This window comes from Heptranchias perlo, chromosome 3, assembly GCF_035084215.1.
Source record: "Heptranchias perlo isolate sHepPer1 chromosome 3, sHepPer1.hap1, whole genome shotgun sequence".
Taxonomy (NCBI): Eukaryota; Metazoa; Chordata; class Chondrichthyes; order Hexanchiformes; family Hexanchidae; genus Heptranchias; species Heptranchias perlo.
Genome location: NC_090327.1, coordinates 3,283,556 through 3,304,852, shown reverse-complemented (window position 1 = coordinate 3,304,852; position 21,297 = coordinate 3,283,556). Strand labels below are relative to the sequence as shown.

The following is a 21,297-nucleotide window of genomic DNA, read 5'->3' as shown; positions in this document are numbered from 1 at the left end:
TTTACTCCCATTAGAATGACTAATGCATATTTATTTTTGTTAGTTAATTATCATTAGACCTTGCTTCAACCCAACACTGCCATTAATCTGTTCTATACATTTATTTGCAATTTAAACAGCAGGAGTGTTTGATGAAACTAAAAGAAATGTTTTTAGCAAAGAAAATCTGGCTCATAAAATGATGCAGCACAGGAGGCCACCGTTCGGACCATCGGGCTTGTGCTGTCTCTTTGAAAGAGCTATCCAATTAGCCCTTTCCCCACAGCCCTGCAGTTTTTCCCTTTTGAAAGTTACTGTTGAATCTGCTTCCTCCAGCCTTTCAGGCAGAGCATTCCAGATCATAAAAACTCTCTGCGTGAAAAAAATTCTCCTCCTCTCCCCATCATTCTTTTGCCAATTGCCTAAATCTGTGTCCTCTGGTTACCGACCCTCCTACCAGTGGAAACGGTTTCTTCTTATTTTCTCTATCAAAACCCTTCATATTATTTGCTCTAATGAACTCAACATCTCTGCTTCCTAAATTGCTGTAAATTTTGTTATTTCACTATGAATACTATCAAACCAAAGTATATATCCCTCTCCCAGAACTGCCATTCCCGAGTCTCCATCTCTCCCTGAGCCCCCATTCCACAGTCTCCATCTCTCCCTGAGCCCCCATTCCGCATTCTCCATCTCTCCCTGAGCCCCCATTCCGCAGTCTCCATCTCTCCCTGAGCCCCCATTCCCCTGTCTCCATCTCTCCCTGAGCTCCCATTCCCCAGTCTCCATCTCTCCCTGAGCCCCCATTCCACAGTCTCCATCTCTCCCTGAGCCCCCATTCCCCAGTCTCCATCTCTCCCTGAGCCCCCATTCCACAGTCTCCATCTCTCCCTGAGCCCCCATTCCCCAGTCTCCATCTCTCCCTGAGCCCCCATTCCACAGTCTCCATCTCTCCCTGAGCCCCCATTCCCCTGTCTCCATCTCTCCCTGAGCCCCCATTCCCCAGTCTCCATCTCTTCCTGAGCCCCCATTCCCCAGTCTCCATCTCTCCCCCGAGCCCCCATTCCGCAGTCTCCATCTCTCCCTGAGCCCCCATTCCGCAGTCTCCATCTCTCCCTGAGCCCCCATTCCGCAGTCTCCATCTCTCCGAGCCCCCATTCCCCAGTCTCCATCTCTCCCTGAGCCCCCATTCCCCAGTCTCTTTCTCTCTCCCCGAGCCCACTCCCGACTGCATTCCATGTGGTCGCAACTCTCTGCGTTGGTGGTCGGGTGATGTCACCGAGCCGGAGGTTTCTCGACCAGCAGCAGGTGAGGGTCACGGTGAGGGAGGGGGGCACTGCGGTGAGAAATTTAAATCACCGATCTCCCGGTGGCAGCGCTCGGGGGAGAAATCCCCGACTCTGGGAAACTCCTGGTTATTCCTATCCCCAAAACTCCAGCTTTCGCCCCCAGGCTGCATTCCTCTTCTTCCCAACCTTTGCCTCTTCTATCTCCCAATAAACAATGTTTATTTGATCATCAGAGTTCTGCCTGAATTGATCCTCAAAAATCAGATGTAGCTGCACCTGTCAGATCTCTCTTGCATGATAATGGATCGTTTCTCATTCTTGCATAAAATCATACTATTAAAAAAAGCTTTATACTTAGGGTTGTGGCTTGATCTGGTGTTTGATTCCTAACCGACCTGTATTTAAAAGATTCTGTGCTTGTTTATTTCTGCAGTTAGACAGACTTAGAGCCAAACTAGAATCATAGAATCATAGAATCATAGAAGTTACAACATGGAAACAGGCCCTTCGGCCCAACATGTCCATGTCGCCCAGTTTATACCACTAAGCTAGTCCCAATTGCCTGCACTTGGCCCATATCCCTCGATACCCATCTTCCCCATGTAACTGTCCAAATGCTTTTTAAAAGACAAAATTGTACCCGCCTCTACTACTGCCTCTGGCAGCTCGTTCCAGACACTCACCACCCTTTGAGTGAAAAAATTGCCCCTCTGGATCCTTTTGTATCTCTCCCCTCTCACCTTAAATCTGTGCCCCCTCGTTATAGACTCCCCTACCTTTGGGAAAAGATTTTGACTATCGACCTTATCTATGCCCCTCATTATTTTATAGACTTCTATAAGATCACCCCTTAACCTCCTACTCTCCAGGGAATAAAGTCCCAGTCTGTCTAACCTCTCCCTGTAAGTCAAACCATCAAGTCCCGGTAGCATCCTAGTAAATCTTTTCTGCACTCTTTCTAGTTTAATAATATCCTTTCTATAATAGGGTGACCAGAACTGTACACAGTACTCCAAGTGTGGCCTCACCAATGCCCTGTACAACTTCAACAAGACATCCCAACTCCTGCATTCAATGTTCTGACCAATGAAACCAAGCATGCTGAATGCCTTCTTCACCACCCTATCCACCTGTGACTCCACTTTCAAGGAGCTATGAATCTGTACTCCTAGATCTCTTTGTTCTATAACTCTCCCCAACGCCCTACCATTAACGGAGTAGGTCCTGGCCCGATTCGATCTACCAAAATGCATCACCTCACATTTATCTAAATTAAACTCCATCTGCCATTCATCGGCCCACTGGCCCAATTTATCAAGATCCCGTTGCAATCCTAGATAACCTTCTTCACTGTCCACAATGCCACCAATCTTGGTGTCATCTGCAAACTTACTAACCATGCCTCCTAAATTCTCATCCAAATCATTAATATAAATAACAAATAACAGCAGTTAGCCAAGTATTCTCACCTGCTATCCTGTACCACTGTCCATCACACAGTGACTGAGGTGTGACTGATGTGCTGAAATCACCGGCTCCATTGTTCACACGGACAGTAACCTGTGAACAACAATTACAACACATTTCATTATTTGTTTTTTTAAGAAAGCTGGCTTTTGTTTTGCCTCATATTTGTAGAAATGCGACCCTGAAATGTAAGTTGTGCCAGCACACACTACATCGAGAAGTTCCAGGGGAGCAAAACCTGGGGCAATTTCTTCAACATTGAACATTTTTATACAATAAATCTTGGTTTCATATTATTCATAGACTGATTAATTTCATCTACCTGGACCACGGCAAAGCAACTACACTCCCCGCCAATTAAAACCTGCATGTTTAAAACGGGCAGTTGTTTATATCGATCAAACAGCGATAACCGTCAATCGTTTGCATTAACATCAATTTCAAAGTTGCCGGTTTTAGCGTCTTAAGTGCTCCGTATATTTCGGGCAGAAACAGCTGTGCTTTACTCACTAGTTCGCACCTCGCCATCTTGATGTACAACATTCTTGTTATATTCTTGTAAATTACACCAGTTTTCAGCGTTGTGAACAACAGAATTCCTTCAATTGGTGTCTTGGCCCAGGGATCAAAGGCATCTACAGTGGGCTAGCGACACAATGACGCATTATCTGCTCACTTTCATGAGGTTGGCGGTGAGGAGCCCGGGGTCCTTGATCAGGGTCTCGGGTTAGCCAAGTACATCCAAGAGTATATAATCTCACGTCAAACCCATCAATCACGGTCGGCTGTTACTCTTTTCTGATCTATTATGTATCTCACCGAGCTAATGCCAAGGGAAAGTATTACTCACTTCACGAATCCTGCTCCTGTCTGCGGAACATTTTAACTAATTGTCCTCACGCGCTACTGCATTTTACCGGCCATCACGTATAGCGGACAAATTGCGTTCTACGAATACGCCCACTATAAACGGTGGGGACTGGATAGCTTTACCTGTTTTTTGAAAATTCATTTTCAGAATGGCAAGGTCAGAATTTATTGCCCATCCTCATGATACAACTGAGTGTCTTGCTAAGCCCCTTCAGAGGGCAGTTAAGAGTCAACCACGTTGTTGTGGGACTGGAGTCACATATAGGCATTTTGCATTTATTTAGCACCTTTAATATTGTAAAACGTCCCAAGGCGCTTCACAGGAGCGATTATCAGACAAAATTTGACACCGAGCCACATAAAGAGATATTAGGACAGCTGACCAAAAGTTTGGTCACAGAGGTAGGTTTTAAGGAGCGTCTTAAAGGAGGAGGGGTAGAGAGACGGAGAGGTTTAGGGAGGGGTTTCCAGAGATAAGGGACCAGACAGCTGAAGGCATTGCCACCAATGACGAAAATTGGGGATGTGCAAGAGGCCAGAATTGGAAGAGCGCAGAGATCTTGGAGGTTGTAGGGCTGGAGGAGGGTGTAGGGCTGGAGGAGGTTGCAGAGATAAGGAGGAGTGAGGCCATGGAGGGATTTGAACACAAGGATGAATATTTTAAAAATCGAGACATTGCTGGACCAGGAGCCAATGTAGGTCAGTGAACACAGGGGTGATGGGTGAACGGGACTTGGTGCGAGTTAGGATACAAGCAGCAGAGTTTTGGATGAGCTCAAGTTTACGGAGGGTGGAAGATGGGAGGTCGCATTGAAGTCATATTAAGCTGACTGCATGGTAGATGTGCTGACTCTGAGTGCCACAAGTGCTTTGAAGTCAGATGTTTTTTTGTGTTAGCTGTGGCTCAGCATCTGAGTCATAAGGTAATGGGTTCAAGCGCTGCTCCAGAGACTCGAGTACAAAATCCAGAATGACACTCCCAGTGCAGTACTAAGGGAATGCTGCACTGTCAGCAGTGCCGTCTTTTGGATGGGAAATTATTCCGAGGCCCCGTCTGCCCACTCAGGGGGGTATAAAAGATCCCATGGCACTATTTCGAAGAAGAGCATGGGAATTCTCCCTGATGTCCTTGCCGATATTTATCCATCAACCAACATCGCTAAAAAAGCAGATGATCTGGTCATTATCACGTTGCTGTTTGTGGGACAAATTGGCTGCTGCATTTCCTACTTTACAACAGTGACTACACTTCAAAAGTACTTCATTGGCTGTAAAGCGCTTTGGGACGTCCTGAGGTCGTGAAAGGCGCTATATAAATGCAAGTCTTTCTTTCTTTCTTTGAAGGTGCTTTCTAGTGCCCTGGGCAAACAGGTGCTGAGTACACCTCAGGCTTAGGCATCAGATAATACAGGGAACTCGTGCTCAATGCACATCAGTGCTACAGGCACTGAGCATTGCAATTATCTGCGTCACATCTACTCAAAGATTAAATTAACAAAAGGCAGTAATTACTGATTACTGTTCTCTTCAAAACAGAACCAAAGAATTTTGAGAAACAAGAGGCAAAATTGAATTTTTTCACTGAAGTGAAAATTAAAAACAATTCCGCTTCAGTTTCCATTCATCAATCAACGAACCCATACAAATTTTGTAACTTATAAGAACATAAGAAATAGTAGCCCATACGGCCCCTTGAGCCTGCTCCGCCATTCAATCAAATCATGGCTGATCTTCGACCTCAACTCCAATTCCCTGCCCGATCCCCATATCCCTTGATTCCCCTAGAGTCCAAAAATCTATCCATCTCAGCCTTGAATATATTCAATGACTCAAAATCCACAGTCTTCTGGGGTAGAGAACTCCAAAGATTCACAACCCTCTGCGTGAAGAAATTCCTCCTCATCCCAGTCTTGAATGGCCGACCCCTTATCCTGCGACTATGCCCCTAGTTCTAGACTCTATAGCCAGGGGAAACAATTTCTCAGCATCTACCTTGTCAAGCCCCCTAATAATCTGATATGTTTCAATGAGATCACCTCTCATTCTTTTAAACTCCAGAGAGAATAGACCCATTTTACTCAATCTCTCCTCATAGGACAACCCTCTCATCCCAGGAATTAATCTAGTGAACTTTCGTTGTACCACCTCCCTTAGATAAGGAGACCAAAACTGTATGCAGTACTCCAGGCGAAATCTCACTAAAGCCCTGTACAACTGTAGTAAGACTTCCTTATTCTTGTACTCCAACCCCCTTGCAATAAAGGCCAACATGCTATTTGCTTTCCTAATTGCTCGCTGTACCTGCATACTAACTTTTTGTGTTTCTTGTACGAGGACACCAAAGTCTCTCTGAACACAAACATTTAATAGTTTCTCACCATTTAAAAAATATTCTGTTTTTCTATTCTTCCTATCACAGTGAATAATCTCGCATTTCCCCACATTATACTCCATCTGCCACCTTCTTGCCCACTCATTTAATCTGTTTATATCCCTTTGCAGACTCTTTGTGTCCTCCTCACAGCTTACTTTCCCACCTAGCTTTGTATCATTAGCAAATTGGGATACATTACACTCGGTCCCTTCATGCTCGTCATTAATATAGATTGTAAATAGCTGAGGCCCAAGCACTGATCCTTGCGGCACCCCACCAGTTACAGCTTGCCAACCTGAAAATGACCCATTTATCCCTACTCTCTGTTTTCTGTCCTTTAACCAATCCTCTATCTATGCTAATACATTACCCCCAATGCCATTAGCCCTTAGAGAAATTAAAGATAGTATTAAATCAAAGAAAGAGGCATATAAAGTTGCAAGAAAAAGCAGTAAGCCTGAAGATTGGGAGCATTTTAGAATTCAGCAAAGGAGGACCAAGAAATTGATAAAGAAAGGGAAAATAGAATCTGAGAGTAAACTAGCGAGAAACATAAAAACGGACTGTAAAAGCTTCTATAGGTATGTAAAAAGGAAAAGACTGGCGGGATGACAGTTTAGATAGTTAGGGAGGTACTTGAGGTCGTTGACAGACCTCATTGGGAAGAGATTTTAGCAGGGATGTGATTTTGGACTCTCCTCAGCGTGTTTCCCATGCTGTGGGAAACACTCCCTGTTGTTGCAGACGTGTTTCAGTCAGCAGCCATTGGGAGATGCAGAGATTCCTTGACAGTTGGGGGGAATAGCTCATTCATTGCAGCAGGGCACTCTGTCACCTCAGACAAAGTTTTGCCTGCCACACCGTTGCCTCCACACTCAAAATTATTACATCATACCCTAATCTCTGCTCCAAACATATTTACCTACTTTGCGGACCCCCTCACACTCACACCGTCAGGATTGGGGGGAGGGGGAGGGTTCCACTGCTGCATTCATCACTCCATTGGAGGACGAGCAACATCACCAGCCTTGCCAGGCACACCGTCCACCTCCGCCACGTGGAGCTCCACAACACAGTGCTATGCAACAGGCACCTGCACAAAGTAGTCGTGCAACTACACATACACCCACTGTAGGGTGACCCAATGGGTGGCATCAAGGGTGTTCATGGAGAACCTCACGAAAGGGCCTTATTGCACAAGCCAGTCAAGAATGGCCAAGATGTGGCAGTAGTGGTGACAATATAATATGTAATGTGAGTTAATCAGAAATCAAACATAAGTAAAAACCATGACAAACCCTCGAACACCCTTGTGCATCCCCTTCATGCTCACGACACATTTGCCTTACGCTTCCTACCACACATACCTGATGCATGCCCTGTGGCTGCAGCACAGGTAGTGGCAGGTTGGGTGAGGCTGACCGTGAAAGTGATGCATCAGAGGGTGAGTATGGGATAGAGCCATGAGATTCTATGAGGATTGGGTTGAGTGGTAGTGGTGGGATGAGTACTGGGGAGGTGAGGAAGTGCAGGTAAGATGAGGATGTGGGTTCAGTGGGTGTGAGGAGTGATGTGATAGAGTAGTGTTAGCAGTGCAGAAGATGTGGGGTGGGGGCGGTGATGTGGCAGACGGAGTGTAGGGGAATGAGTAAGAGTACTCAGTTTGGCTGACCTGGTTAGGTCATTGAAGCGCCTCCTGCACTGTATGCAGGTGCGTGATATGTTGGTGGTGCTGGTGACCTCCTCTGCTACCTCGAGCCAGGTCTTTGTGGTGGCAGAGGCAGGCCACTTCCTCCCATCCGCTGGGTGGAAGATCTCCCTCCTCCTCTTCCTCCTCCTCACCCCATCCAGTATGACCTGGAGTGAGGCATCATTAAACCTGGGAGCAGCCTTCCCCCTGGGCTGCTCCATGCTGTAATTTTGCCTATTTTCTGCAACATCAGTCAGTGGAGGACTGCCCCTTTAAATAGGGCTCCTCCAGCTGATAGGCTATGATGCGGGTGCGCAGTCCGCCCGCTGCGCAGCTTTCCAGCGTGAATCCCGGAAGCCAAGGTAAGTGGCTTCAATTTACTTACAATCGTGTGGGGAACCCACCGATTTCACTGAGCGCGTTACCTACGCGCCCAGTTGATCCCCCGCTGCCAACCCACCTCCCTCCTAATATCGGGCCCCTTATGTCTGTCTTCACGGTAGAAGACATTAAAAAAAACTCCTGGAAATACTAGAGAACCAAGGCTCTGGTGAGAATGAGGAATTGAACAAAATTAGTATTAGTAAAAAAGATAGTACTAGAGAAATTAATGGGACTGAAAGTCAATAAATCCCAAGGACCTGATGATCGACATCCCAGGGTTTTCAAAGAGGTGGCTTAAGACATAGTGGATGCATTGGTTGTCATCTTCCAAAATTCTATGGATTCTGAAACAGTTCCTGCAGATTGGAGGGTAGCAAATGTAACCCCACTATTTAAGAAAGGAGGGAGAGAGAAAACAAGGAACTACAGACCTGTTAGCCTGATCATCAGTAGTAGGGAAAATGCTAGAATCTATTATAAAGGATGTGATAACAGGACACTTAGAAAATAGTAATAGGATTTGGCAGAGTCAACATGGATTTATGAAAGGGAAATCATGTTTGACAAACCTAATGGAGTTCTTTGAGGATGTAACTAGTAGAATAGATAAAGGGGAACCAGTGGATGTGGTGTATTTGGATTTTCAGAAGGCTTTCGATAAGGTCCCACACAGGAGGTTGATGAACAAAGTTAGAGCACATGGATTTGGGGGTAACATACTGGCATGGATTGAGAATTGGTTAACAGATGGAAAACAGAAAGTAGGAATAAATGGGTCTTTTTCAGGTTGGCAGACTGTGACTAGTGGGGTACCGCAGGGATTGGTGCTTGGGCCCCAGCTATTCACAATCAATGATTTGGATGAGGGGACCAAATGTAATATTTCCAAGTTTGCTGATGACACAAAACGAGGTGGGAATGTGAGTTGTGAGGAGGATGCAAAGAGGCTTCAAGGGATATAGACAGGCTAAGTGAGTGGGCAAGAACATGGCAGATGGAATATAAGGTGGAAAAATGTGACGTTACCCACTTTGGAAGGAAAGATAGAAATGCAGAGTATTTTTTTAAATGGTGAGAGATTGGGGAAATGTTGTTGTTCAAAGGGACCTGGGTGTCCTTGTACATGAGTCACTGAAAGCTAACATGCAGGTGCAGCAAGCAATTAGGAAGGCAAATGGTATGTTGGCCTTTATTACAAGAGGATTTGAGTACAGGAGTAAAGATGTCTTACTGCAATTATATAGGGCCTTGGTGAGACCGCACCTGGAGTATTGTGTACAATTTTGGTCTCCTTACCTAAGACAGGATATACTTGCCATAGAGGGAGTGCAACAAAGGTTCTCCAGACTGATTCCTGGGATGGCGGGATTGCCATATGAGGAGAGATTGAGAAGACTAGGCCTGTATTCTCTAGAGTTTAGAAGAATGAGAGGTGATCTCATTGAAACATACAAAATTCTTATAGGGTAGATGCAGAGAGGATGTTTCCCCTGCCTGGGGAGTCCAGAACCAGGGGTCACAGTCGGCCATTTCGAACTGAGATGAGGAGAAATTTCTTCACTCAGAGAGTGGTGAATCTTTGGAATTCTCTATCCCAGAGGGCTGTGGAGGTTCAGTCATTGAATACATTCAAAACAGAGATCGATAGATTTCTAGATATTAAAGGCATCAAGGGATATGGGGATGGTGCAGGTAAATGACGTTGAGGTAGAAGATCAGCCATGATCTTGTTGAATGGCGGAGCAGGCTCGAGGGGCCGAATGGCCTACTCCTGCTCCTATTTCTTATGTTCTTATGTTCTTACGTTGTGCAACAAACTTTTATGTGGCACCTTATTAATTTGTCCAGTATTTTTTCTCTAGTGATATTAATTGTTTTAAGTTCCTCACTCTCATTTACCGCTTGGTTCCCCACTATTTTTGGAATTTTTTTTCTGTCTTCTACTGCGTTACTCTGTGTTACAGTAACTGTGTTGCTCTTCCCATTCAATCACACGCAATAAGTAAAGCATTTAAGTGCTTTGTTTTATATGTATCTATAAAACAAGTCTCAAAGGAAAACATATCAATTAAGGTCCAGTAGGTTTGTTCAAAGACTTAAAAAAAAGTTTAGTAAACTGCATGGAGTGGGTGTCGCGATTTAATGAGGTTTACCCGTCTGTGACTGATGTTTGTCGGTCAATAATAATGAATTTCTGTCTCAGAAATGAGGAGAAAAGAAATGTAATTACATCTACACGCAAAAGAAAAGCAAAGTAAGCATACAGATTTGGAGACTTGACACCAAGCCACCACATACTGAAGCACTGTAAGTGTTTTACACAATAAGAATTATCGGGATAAGATTTAGAAGTCAAAATGACCATTTTTTTTTAATAATAAATATATCGTTCATTGTAGATTGCTTTTTCTTGGGGTAAGTGGGTGTTGCTGTTTGTTGATATTCTCTGGCTGAACACTTCTGCTCTTGTAGAAAGGGGTGAACTACAATGTTTTTTTCAACACAGAGGGCTTTTAGAACATGGAATACCCATTGATACAAGCGGCTACTGAAAGAAAGAAAGACTTGCATTTATACAATGCCTTTCACAACCTCAGGGCACCCCAAAGTGCTTTACAGCCAATTAAGTACTTCTGAAGTGTAGTCACTGTTACAATGTAGGAAACCCAGCAGCCAATTTGCCTACAAACAGTTCCTACAGACAGCAATGAGATAATGAACAGATCATCTGTTTTAGTGATGTCAGTTGAGGGATAAATATTGGCCAGGACACCAGGGAGAACTCCCCTGCTCTTCTTTGAAATAGTGCCATGGGATCAAATTTGCAATAATACTGTGGGGGAGGGATTCCTGGAGTGTGTACGTGATGGTTTTCTAGACCAAAACGTTGAGGAACCAACTAGAGAACAGGCGATTCTAGACTGGGTATTGTGCAATGAGGAAGGATTAATTAACAATCTTGTTGTGCGGGGTCCCTTAGGGAAGAGCGACCATAACATGATAGAATTCCTCATCAAGATGGAAAGTGAAGTAGTTGAATCGGAAACTGGGGTCCTGAATCTAAATAAAGGAAATTATGAAAGTATGAGGTGCGAGTTGGCTATGATAGATTGGGGAACTTTACTAAAAGGGATGACGGTGGACAGGCAATGGCTAATATTTAAAGAACGTGTGCAGGAATTACAACAATTATTCATTCTTGTCTGGCGTAAAAATAAAACAGGAAAGGTGGCTCAACTGTGGCTTACAAAAGAAATTAGGGATAGTATTAGATCCAAAGAGGAGACAAATAAAATTGCCAGAAAAAGCGGCAAGCCTGAGGATTGGGAGCAGTTTAGTATTCAGCAAAGGAGGACAAGGAGATTGATTAAGAAGGGAAAAATAGAGTATGAGAGTAAACTAGCAGGTAACACAGGGAAATTAATGGGGCTAAAGGCTGACAAATCCCCAGGGCCTGATAATCTACATCCCAGAGTACTAAAGGAAGTGGCCCTGGAAATAGTGGATGCATTGGTGATCATTTTCCAAAATTCTATAGACTCTGGAACAGTTCCTACAGATTGGAGGGTGGCAAATGTAACCCCATTATTTAAAAAAAAGAGCTTCAAGGAGCTCTTGAAACATTTGCCTGAGGAAGGAGGAAATCTCTGAAAGCTTGTGAATTTAAAATAAAATTGCTGGACTATAACTTGGTGTTGTAAAATTGTTTACAATTAAAAAAAAGAGGGAGAGAAAAAACAGGGAATTACAGACCAGTTAGCCTAACATCAGTAGTGGGGAAAATGCTCGATTCTATTATAAAAGATGTGATAACAGAACACTTGGAGGGCATTAACGGGATTGGACAAAGCCAGCATGGGTTTATGAAAGGGAAATCATGCTTAACAAATCTACTGGAGTTTTTTGAGGATGTAACTAGTAGAATAGATAGGAGAGAACCAGTGGATGTGGTGTACTTGGATTTTCAGAAGGCTTTTGATAAGGTCCCACACAAGAGGTTAGTGTGCAAAATTAAAGCACATGGGATTGGGGGGAATATACTGGCATGGATTGAGAATTGGTTGACAGACAGGAAACAGAGAGTAGGAATAAACGGGTCTTTTTCCGGGTGGCAGGCAGTGACTAGTGGGGTACCGCAGGGATCAGTGCTTGGGCCCCAGCTATTCACAATATATATCAATGATTTGGATGAGGGAACTGAATGTAACATTTCCAAGTTTGCAGACGACACAAAGCTGGGGTGGAATGTGAGCTGTGAGGAGGATGCAAAGAGGCTCCAATGTGATTTAGACAAGTTGGGTGAATGGGCAAGAACATGGTACATGCAGTATAACGTGGATAAATGTGAGGTTATCCACTTTGGTTGTAAAAACAGAAAGGCAGATTATTATCTGAATGGTGATAGATTGGGAAAAGGGGAGGTGCAACGAGACCTGGGTGTCCTTGTACACCAGTCGCTGAAAGCGAGCATTCAGGTGCAGCAAGCAATTAGGAAGGCGAATGGTATGTTGGTGTTCATTGCAAGAGGATTTGAGTACAGGAACAGGGATATCTTACTGCAGTTGTACAGGGCCTTGGTGAGACCACATCTGGAGTATTGTGTGCAGTTTTGGTCTCCTTATCTGAGGAAGGATGTCCTTGCCATGGAGGGAGTGCAACGAAGGTTTACCAGACTGATTCCTGGGATGGCAGGACTGATGTATGAGGAGAGATTGGGTCGACTAGGCCTATATTCATTCGAGTTTAGAAGAATGAGAGGTGATCTCATCGAAACATATAAAATTCTAACAGGACTAGACAGACTAGATGCAGGGAGGATGTTCCCGATGGCTGGGGAGTCCAGAACCAGGGGTCACAGTCTCAGGATATGGGGTATGCCATTTAGAACCGAGATGAGGAAAAATTTCTTCACTCAGAGGGTGGTGGACCTGTGGAATTCTCTACCACAGAAGGCAGTGGAGGCCAAGTCATTAGATGTATTCAAGAAAGAGATAAATATATTTCTTAATGCTAAAGGGATCAAGGGATATGGGGAGAAAGCAGGAACAGGGTACTGAGTTAGACGATCAGCCATGATCATTTTGAATGGCAGAGCAGGCCCGAAGGGCCGAATGGCCTACTCTTGCTCCTATTTTCTATGTATCTATGTATCTTTTACATCCACCTGAGAAGACAGACGGGGCCTCGGTTTAACATCTTGTCCGAAAGACAGCACCTCCGACAGTGCAGCACCCCCTCAGTACTGCACTGGGAGTATCAGCCTGGGTTTTGTGCTCATGTCTCTGGAGTGGGGACTTGAACCCACGACCTTCTGACTCAGAGGCGAGAGTGCTACCCACTGAGTCCGGCTGACATGGTTGACACTGAGGCAGGGATATAACTATAACATCATCTAAAAAGGCAGAACTATAAAAAAGATTATTATGAAAGCGTGAGCCGTTAGAATCACATGATAGATTTGATCATCTCTGACAAGTGTTCCTGATTGACCTAATTCTGCAAGGATCAGTGTGCTCAGAAATGTGCTCACTATACCTGCGCGCGTACCAAAGATCAAATAGACCGTACGAATATTTTTAGATGAAGCAAGTAACATTCTTAATTGCTCCTCTGAGCACTGTTTATCTGGCTGCAGATGCAATGCTTCCAGCCCAACTGCTTTTGTTAATGCTGATGATAAATAATTAAGGCAAATATTGGAAATATGTTCGAAGGAGCAATAAATCAGGCAGCTGCCAGGTCAACAAACGCCCACCAGCACCCGCTCTGATCTTTCAGCCTAAGTGGCAGCAGTGATAAAAGTAGCGTTAATTCAGGAAATGTGCGATCGGCGTTGATTTTAATGGGGAGGGGGGCGAGCTCTGAAAATTAACTTCCGGCTGCATATAGTGACACCACTATTCCCAGCCGGAATGGAGATGATTGGGTAATTCCCCCGTCAATCACACCTGGAGACCGCACTGCTCTAAGTGACTGGAATTGATTTTTCACACATCATGTGTATTATGTAACCATTCTCCACTCAGAGCATTGTGCTGGAGAAATCACCCTGCTGTACTAGGGAAACTCTGTTTGCTGTGGTTCATGAGTAAATTAAATCCATGACTACTGCCCGTCTAAAATTCATTAGCTGACGCGGTTAATTTCTCACTGTTTCACAGAGTGTAACGGAGGAGCAGTGCAAAAAATCCCAGGAAATCATGGCATGGCTTAAGTCACTTCTGCCATCATTTCCTCTTTCTCTTTCACTGTACAATGGGCCCTCAGGAAATTCTGGGCCATTAAGCAAGGTGATGACCCACTGTAGCCAGGAAGCATGAAGACAAGTTGTACCGATGAAAATAAGTGAATCCAATCATAACTGTTGCTCCGTATGTTGAAGTGCTGCAAAATAAAGCGGCCTAATGACTCGTATCTGGTCTCATTTCACCAAGTGCTTGCTCAGCCCGCCTGCAGAGAGACCGAAGGAATAGCTGTGTGAAAGACATGAATATCTAGTTCAGATCGGAAGGGGAGCTATTGCTGCACGATCATATTAGATGTTGGGCAGTATCAGCCTTCTGACTGCTTACAGAGACGATGAGCACTGCTGCACCCAAGAGAATATCCACGGCAACCACTTAATGCAAAAGGCAGAAGATAAACAAATTGAAAGTTTCATCGCGTGTAGCTGATTATGTAACAGGCTGTTCCTACCTTTCCTTTGTACATATATAGACTGAGGTAGTTTCCCAGCGGGCTGTTGATATGGAAGAGAACACCAGTCTGGCTTCGAGGACGCACTTCAAACAGAAGCTCAAAATCCTTGCCCACTACGAAAGAGTTATCTGGAAACAAGCATTCAGATATCAGTAATGAACTAGACGAAGAATATTTGGTTATGGAATTTAGGCACCAATGTGCTGTGCTGCAGGATGATGGGATGCTTGTGATTCCGTGTGATTCCTCACCAAGTGAATATGCAGTCTCAACCAAGCTAACATAGGAACACAGAAAATAGGAGCAGGAGTAGGCCATTCGGCCCTTTGAGCCTGCTCCGCCATTCAATATGATTTTGGCTGATCCTCTATCTCAATACCATATTCTCGCTCTCTCCCCATACCCCTTGATGCCTTTTGTGCCTAGAAATCTATCTAGCTCCTTCTTAAATATATTCAGTGACTCGGCCTCCACAGCCTTCTGTGGTCGAGAATTCCACAGGTTCACCACCCTCTGAGTGAAGAAATTTCTCCTCATCTCAGTCCTAAATGTCCTACCCCGTATCCTGAGACTGTGACCCCTCGTTTTGGACTCCCCCAGCCAGGGGAAACATCCTCCCTGCATCCAGTCTGTCTAGCCCTGTCAGAATTTTATATGTTTCAAAAGACAAAGGGAGGTGCTCAGCAGAGTTAAGTGAAAGAAAAGAAAGAAAGAAAGAATCGAAAGAACAAAAGAAAGTGTAATCACTGTTGTAATGTAGGGAACGCAGCAGTCAATTTGCGCAAAGCAAGGTCCCACAAACAGCAATGTGATAATGACCAGATAATCTGTTTTTAGTGGCGTTGGTTGAGGGATAAATATTGGCCAGGACATTGGGGTGAATTCCCATGCTCTTCTTCGAATAGTGCCTTGGGATCTTTTATGTCTATCTGAGAGGGCAGACGTGGCCTCGGTTTAACATCTCATCCGAAAGACAGCACCTCCGACAGTGCAGCACTCCCTCAGTACTGGCACTGGAGTGTCAGCCTATAAAATCAAGGGGCAAATCAACCAGTGCTGCACTCATGTGCTTCCTAGTAGCAAGGTATGAAGCATCATTAGGAGAGAAATTGCTCAGACTGCAGGGGAAGCAGTACTAGAGGGAAAGAAAGACACAGTATGTGGGGAATAACTTGATGAGAAACATAAAAAAGCATCTGCAGGATTCTGGTCACTACTTGGTCACCAACCTATGTACGTGAATCCACTAAACAACCTGATTGAGGCGGAATTACAATTAGAGTCAGCACTGGGTCTCAAAGTCACATCAAACTGTAATATTCCATAGTGCTCCTGGGCAAAATTAATGTTGGGAATTGGATTACTGCAAATTAATAAATTCATAAAAAGATAATTTTTTGACAAAAAGTATCCTGACAGTAAAATAACATTGTTGGTAATCAAAAATATGTTTGACTTCTGCAATTGGCCAAAAATTTGGCTAGGGAGCAAAACCATATGACATTGCACTGCCTGAAAGGGCGGTGGAAGCAGATTCAATATTAACTTTCAAAAGGGAATTGGATAAATACTTGAATATGAAAAATTTGCAGGGCTATAGGGAAAGAGAAGGGGGAGTAGGACTAATTGGATAGTTCTTTCAAAGAGCTGGTAGAGGCACGAAGGGCCAAATTGCCTCCTTCTGTGCTTTTTGATTCCATGACAACCAAATAATTTCAGTTGCGACCCTAACTGTAAAGTTAATTTTCCTGATACATGAATGTAAAAATCATTTTCAGAAGGTTCAAATGGCTTTTTCCAGAAGGCACAAATAAATTAAATATTTGACGAACCTAAAACAACATATCCTCCTTCGGCTGAGAAATAGGCTCCTTGCTCAAAGTTGCCGTCAAAGCAGGGTGTGACGCCAAATGTACGCGAGGGGGAATGCAGTTGGTTACCGTCCAGTTTAAAATTTCTTATACATCCATGGAAACTGTGTCTTGGCAGCTGTTTGGCAAATAAAAAGTTAATGGAATAATATTACAATCACAATAGAGACTTTATGGTTATTTGTCAACTAAACCTAAATTATGACCCTATTTATGTGACAAGGCCCTCAATCTATATGGTAATTTATAGTTATTTTCCTTCGGACCAGAAGCTGCGGTCAACTTATGTCAGGCTTCATGACGGGACTGCGATGCCTTTTTGATGATTATTCTATAATTGGGAACAGAATGTCCTGACAAAGGGTTATAAACCTGAAATGTTAAGTTTTTAACCATTTCCCACAGACAGAATCATGGAACCAAACAGCACAGCAGGAGGCCATTCGGCCCATCGTGCCTGTGCCGGCTCTTTGAAAGAGCTATCCAATTAGTCCCACTCCCCCCTGCTCTTTCCCCACAGCCCTGCAATTTTTTCCTTTTCAAGTATTTATCCAATTCCCTTTTGAAAGTTACTATTGAATCTTCTTCCACCACCAGTGCATTCCAGATCATAACAACTCATTGGGTAAAAAAAATTCTCCTCATCTTCCCCCTGGTTCTTTTGCCAAATACCTTAAATCTGTGTCCTCTGGTTACCGACCCTTCTGCCACCGGAAACAGTTTCTCCTTATTTACTCTATCAAAACCCTTCAAAATTTTGAACACTACTATTAAATCTCCCCTTAACCTTCTCTGTACTAAGGAGAACAATCCCAGCTTCTCTCGTCTCTCCACATAACTGATGCTGCTTGACCTGCTGAGCGTCTCCAGTATTTTCTGTTTTTGTGACTGATTCTTCGTTTTGAGCTGGAAATAGCCATTCCCACCTCTGAGTCAGAAACTTTGGGTTCGGGCTGCATTCTAGGCTGCTCCGGCGAGCGGAGACCAGAGGGCTGGCTCTCAATACTGGATTGACATCCAGTGGGTGGACTTGCACCCGATGGATGGATGTGGCCCCTGCCCCCGGCCCCCCATCTTAACGGGTAGGTGGGGCTCTTTAGAATTGGTTTAAACCCACCTCCGAAGCTAAAAACCATGAGGTAGGCAAGGGCAAACTCAGCTAGTCTTCCCTTGTAAGTGGCTCAAGAATCTCATGCGAGACTTGAGTCAGGGTCTACCCTGCAACAACAACAACAACAACAACAACAACTTGCATTTATATAGTGCCTTTAACATAGTAAAACGACGCAAGGCGCTGCACAGGAACGTTATCAGATAAAATTTGACAGCGAACCACAGAAGGGGATATTAGGATGGGAAGAGGTAGGTTTTAAGGAGCGTCTTAAAAGAGGAAACAGAGGTAGAGAGGCGGAGAGGTTTAGGGAGGGAATTCCAGAGCTTAGGTCCTGGATGGCTGAAGGCGCGGCTGCCGATGATGAGGCGAAGGAAATTGGGGATGCCGAAGAGGCCAGAACTGGAGGAACGCAGAATTCTCGGAGGGTTGTAGGGCTGGAGAAGGTTACAGAGATAGGGAGGGGCAAAGCCGCGGAGGGATTTGAACGCAAGGATGAGAATTTTAAATTTCACATTACCTTTTGATTGCGCAGCCCTTTGCCTGATGGTAATCCACCCAGATAGAATGGTGATTCAACTTTCAAGAGTGGACTACTGACAATACTGTCCTGTCGTGTTCGAAGACCATCAATAACAAGCTTTCCTTTATTATTTTCTCTACTAAACACCACCTTTAAAAAAAATATTGGTCACAAAATGCCAAATTATCAAATATCAGTACAGGAATTGATAACATAATCTTCAAGTAATACTTATTCAATGGATTCTAAGTTGTAAATTGTATTACCGTATGAATTTTACATAACTCATTTCTAATTTTTCATATTCAGGATTATGAAATCTTAACAAAAACTTGGATGGATTAGGAGACTTTTTTCATGCGAAGGGTTATTAGCATATGGGATGCTTCACATCAAATAGCTATTGGAACTAAGTCAATCATAACATTAAAGAGGTAATTAAACACTCAAAAAAAATATTAAAGAGTAGGGATAAAGAGCAGTGAAATGGAATTAGAGTAGATGATTCCAGTTGGGAAGGATAGTTAGATGGGCCAAATGGCGTTCTTTTGCCAATTCTAATTTCTATGAAAACTTTCTATTTGTTTATTGTAAAATCCAATGTGCAAGTCACATCATATGCACTTGCACTAATCATTTTTTGTGGTTGGCAGCCGGGCTTATAGAAGGTAAGTGCCTTTATAGATAACACTTGGTCCATGTGATCTCCTGGACTGGTTTCAATTGCCCGAAGGGGTCGGAGAGGAATTTTTGAGAGTATTTTTTCCCTTATTGGCCCTGGTTCTCTGTTTTTTTTGCCTTTCCCAGAAGATTACGTGGCTGTGGGGGAGGAGAGTGGGGGGTGGGAAGAAGTGTTTCGTCATGATGTTCTGGCCATCATGGTGTGGGGCAGGCTTGATGGTCTTTGCCTGCCCGTTAATTCCGTACGTTCGTACATTCGGATAAATGTTGCAGTTTGCCTTTTCTGTTGCTATGGCCAAAGCATCAGATTTTACAGTAATAGAAACACAGGAACAAGAGGAGGTCATTCAGGCCCCGAGCCTGTTCCGCCATTCACTGATCTGTACCTTAACTCCATTTACCCGCCTTGTTTCCATATCCCTTAATACCCTCGCCCAACAAATATCTATCAATCTCAGTTTTGGAATTTTCAATTAACCCCCGGCCTCAACAACTTTTTGGGGAGAGAGTTCCAGATTTCCACTCCCCTTTGTGTGACATCACTTTCCTGACATCACACCTGAACGGTCTAGCTCTAATTTTAAGGTTATGTCCCCTTGCCCACCAGAGGAAATAGTTTGTCCCTATTTGCCCTATCAAATCCTTTAATCATCTTAAACACCTCAATTCGATCACTCCTTAATCTTCTATACTCGAGGGACTACAAGCCTAGTCTATGCAGCCTGGCCCCATTATATAACCCTTTTAGCCCTGGCATTATTTTAATATTATTTTGACAGATAAACTTAGGTACAAAAGATACAGGTTGCTAAAAGTACCTTATTCATATACAATCTTATATCTGGCAGCTACTAACTGCTGTTTTTTTTTTTTTACTTACTGTATGCCACTGTCCATCATTGTGCTTAGCTTTGCTCTTAATTTTCAGTTGTTTCCCATCAACAACAAAGGAAAAGAAAAAACGCCCTTTCAAAACGTAAAGGGTCATGTACGATTTCTCCGACTTATCTGCTACATAAAAGATGGTTCCTTTTGATGCAGCAGTCCGCACATCAATGGAGAATTTTGACCTGAAACGTATAAATGTCACATTTTAAAATATACTCGGGCGCCACCTGTGGTGATGCTCACTGTGTTTAATAACACGAGCACTAAAGCCACACAAGACACAATGTACTTTAAAAAAATACTTTTGGCACTTTGAAATGTGACGTCAGAAGTGTGCGATATCTGAAATGTGATAGATGTTCTGAAAACATTCATATCACTAGATATATGATTAAAATACACGCTCTATAATAATAACATATTTTACCTTTCTTTAAATGATTCAGGCAAATGGTCATATTCCAAACGGCTGTCTGGTGAATCTCCAAATTGATAGGCACCATTGAGTGCTTTTGGTTGCCATGGCAATCGGCACCCTTCTAATTCCTGCCCTGCATTTTCTTTTGTTGAACGATCAGGCACAACTTTATGATTCTTTCCATTCTGTTACATAGGAAACATTCCGTTAACATACATTTACAAATAATGACATTTGTTTATTAATGTTACTCCAGATATTGCAATACCAAGAAATAATGACGGTTAAAGTTTGTATACCTTATTCATTTTAACTGTCTCTTGACTATATGATTTTCTGCCTTCTTTTAACATTAGCATTTCTGGCGCTCTTTGTTGAGGACAAGTATCCAGGCGTATTCCAGACTGCTCAGTTGAAAATAGCAAATTTTCAACTGCGGGTGATTGATAATCCCTAAAGAGAAAGTTGCGATTAGCCATGTCCTTTCCAGCCCTCAAATGACCTGCTCAATGCAGCAAAGTGGCACCTATCAATGTATTGTACAAAATCGCCATTACTAATTTATTTCCAGTCTGTTTATAAATTCTTCAGGTGAACCAGTAAGATTTTTTTTAATTATTCGTTCATGGAATGTGGGCGTCACTGGCAACACCAGCATTTATTGCTGGCCTTGCCAGCGATAGGATAAAATGTACAATAGCTGAAATGTGTCAAGTTTCAAATGCAAGTATTCGGTGTTCATCCCTGTGTCAGGATCATTTCCATCACTGAATATAATAACCACATCCAACAATGTCTTAACCGAGCACAAGTGCAATGCCTCGAATAGTATATGGTGCTTCCTATTCTGTGGTAAAAATTGTGGTGCCAGCCATGGCTCAGTGGTAGCACTCTCGCTTCTTGTGGGATCAAGTCCTGCTCCAGAGACTTAGCAATAAGAGAGTTAAAACTACCATTCAAGTTCAGATGGTTTGCTTGGGAATCCCATGCTGTAAAAGGAGAACAACTGGGTCATTGAACTTTACATTCCTGGCAAACAGGGAGGAGGTTGGT

General features: G+C 43.5%; 1 protein-coding gene across 2 annotated transcripts in view; it reads right to left on the bottom strand.

Annotated features, from left to right (window-relative positions):
- Window positions 1-21,297, bottom strand: part of lama3 (laminin, alpha 3) — a 440,498-nt gene that overhangs the window by 5,377 nt on the left and 413,824 nt on the right. For both annotated transcript variants that reach the window (XM_067977687.1, XM_067977691.1), the window contains exons 70-76: window positions 20,544-20,697; window positions 20,254-20,429; window positions 19,819-20,008; window positions 18,255-18,407; window positions 16,585-16,741; window positions 14,750-14,880; window positions 2,738-2,828 (exon numbers count right to left, since the gene is read on the bottom strand). In XM_067977687.1, the coding sequence (XP_067833788.1) occupies window positions 2,738-2,828; window positions 14,750-14,880; window positions 16,585-16,741; window positions 18,255-18,407; window positions 19,819-20,008; window positions 20,254-20,429; window positions 20,544-20,697 (1,052 nt within the window). The remainder of the gene's footprint in view (window positions 1-2,737; window positions 2,829-14,749; window positions 14,881-16,584; window positions 16,742-18,254; window positions 18,408-19,818; window positions 20,009-20,253; window positions 20,430-20,543; window positions 20,698-21,297) is intronic.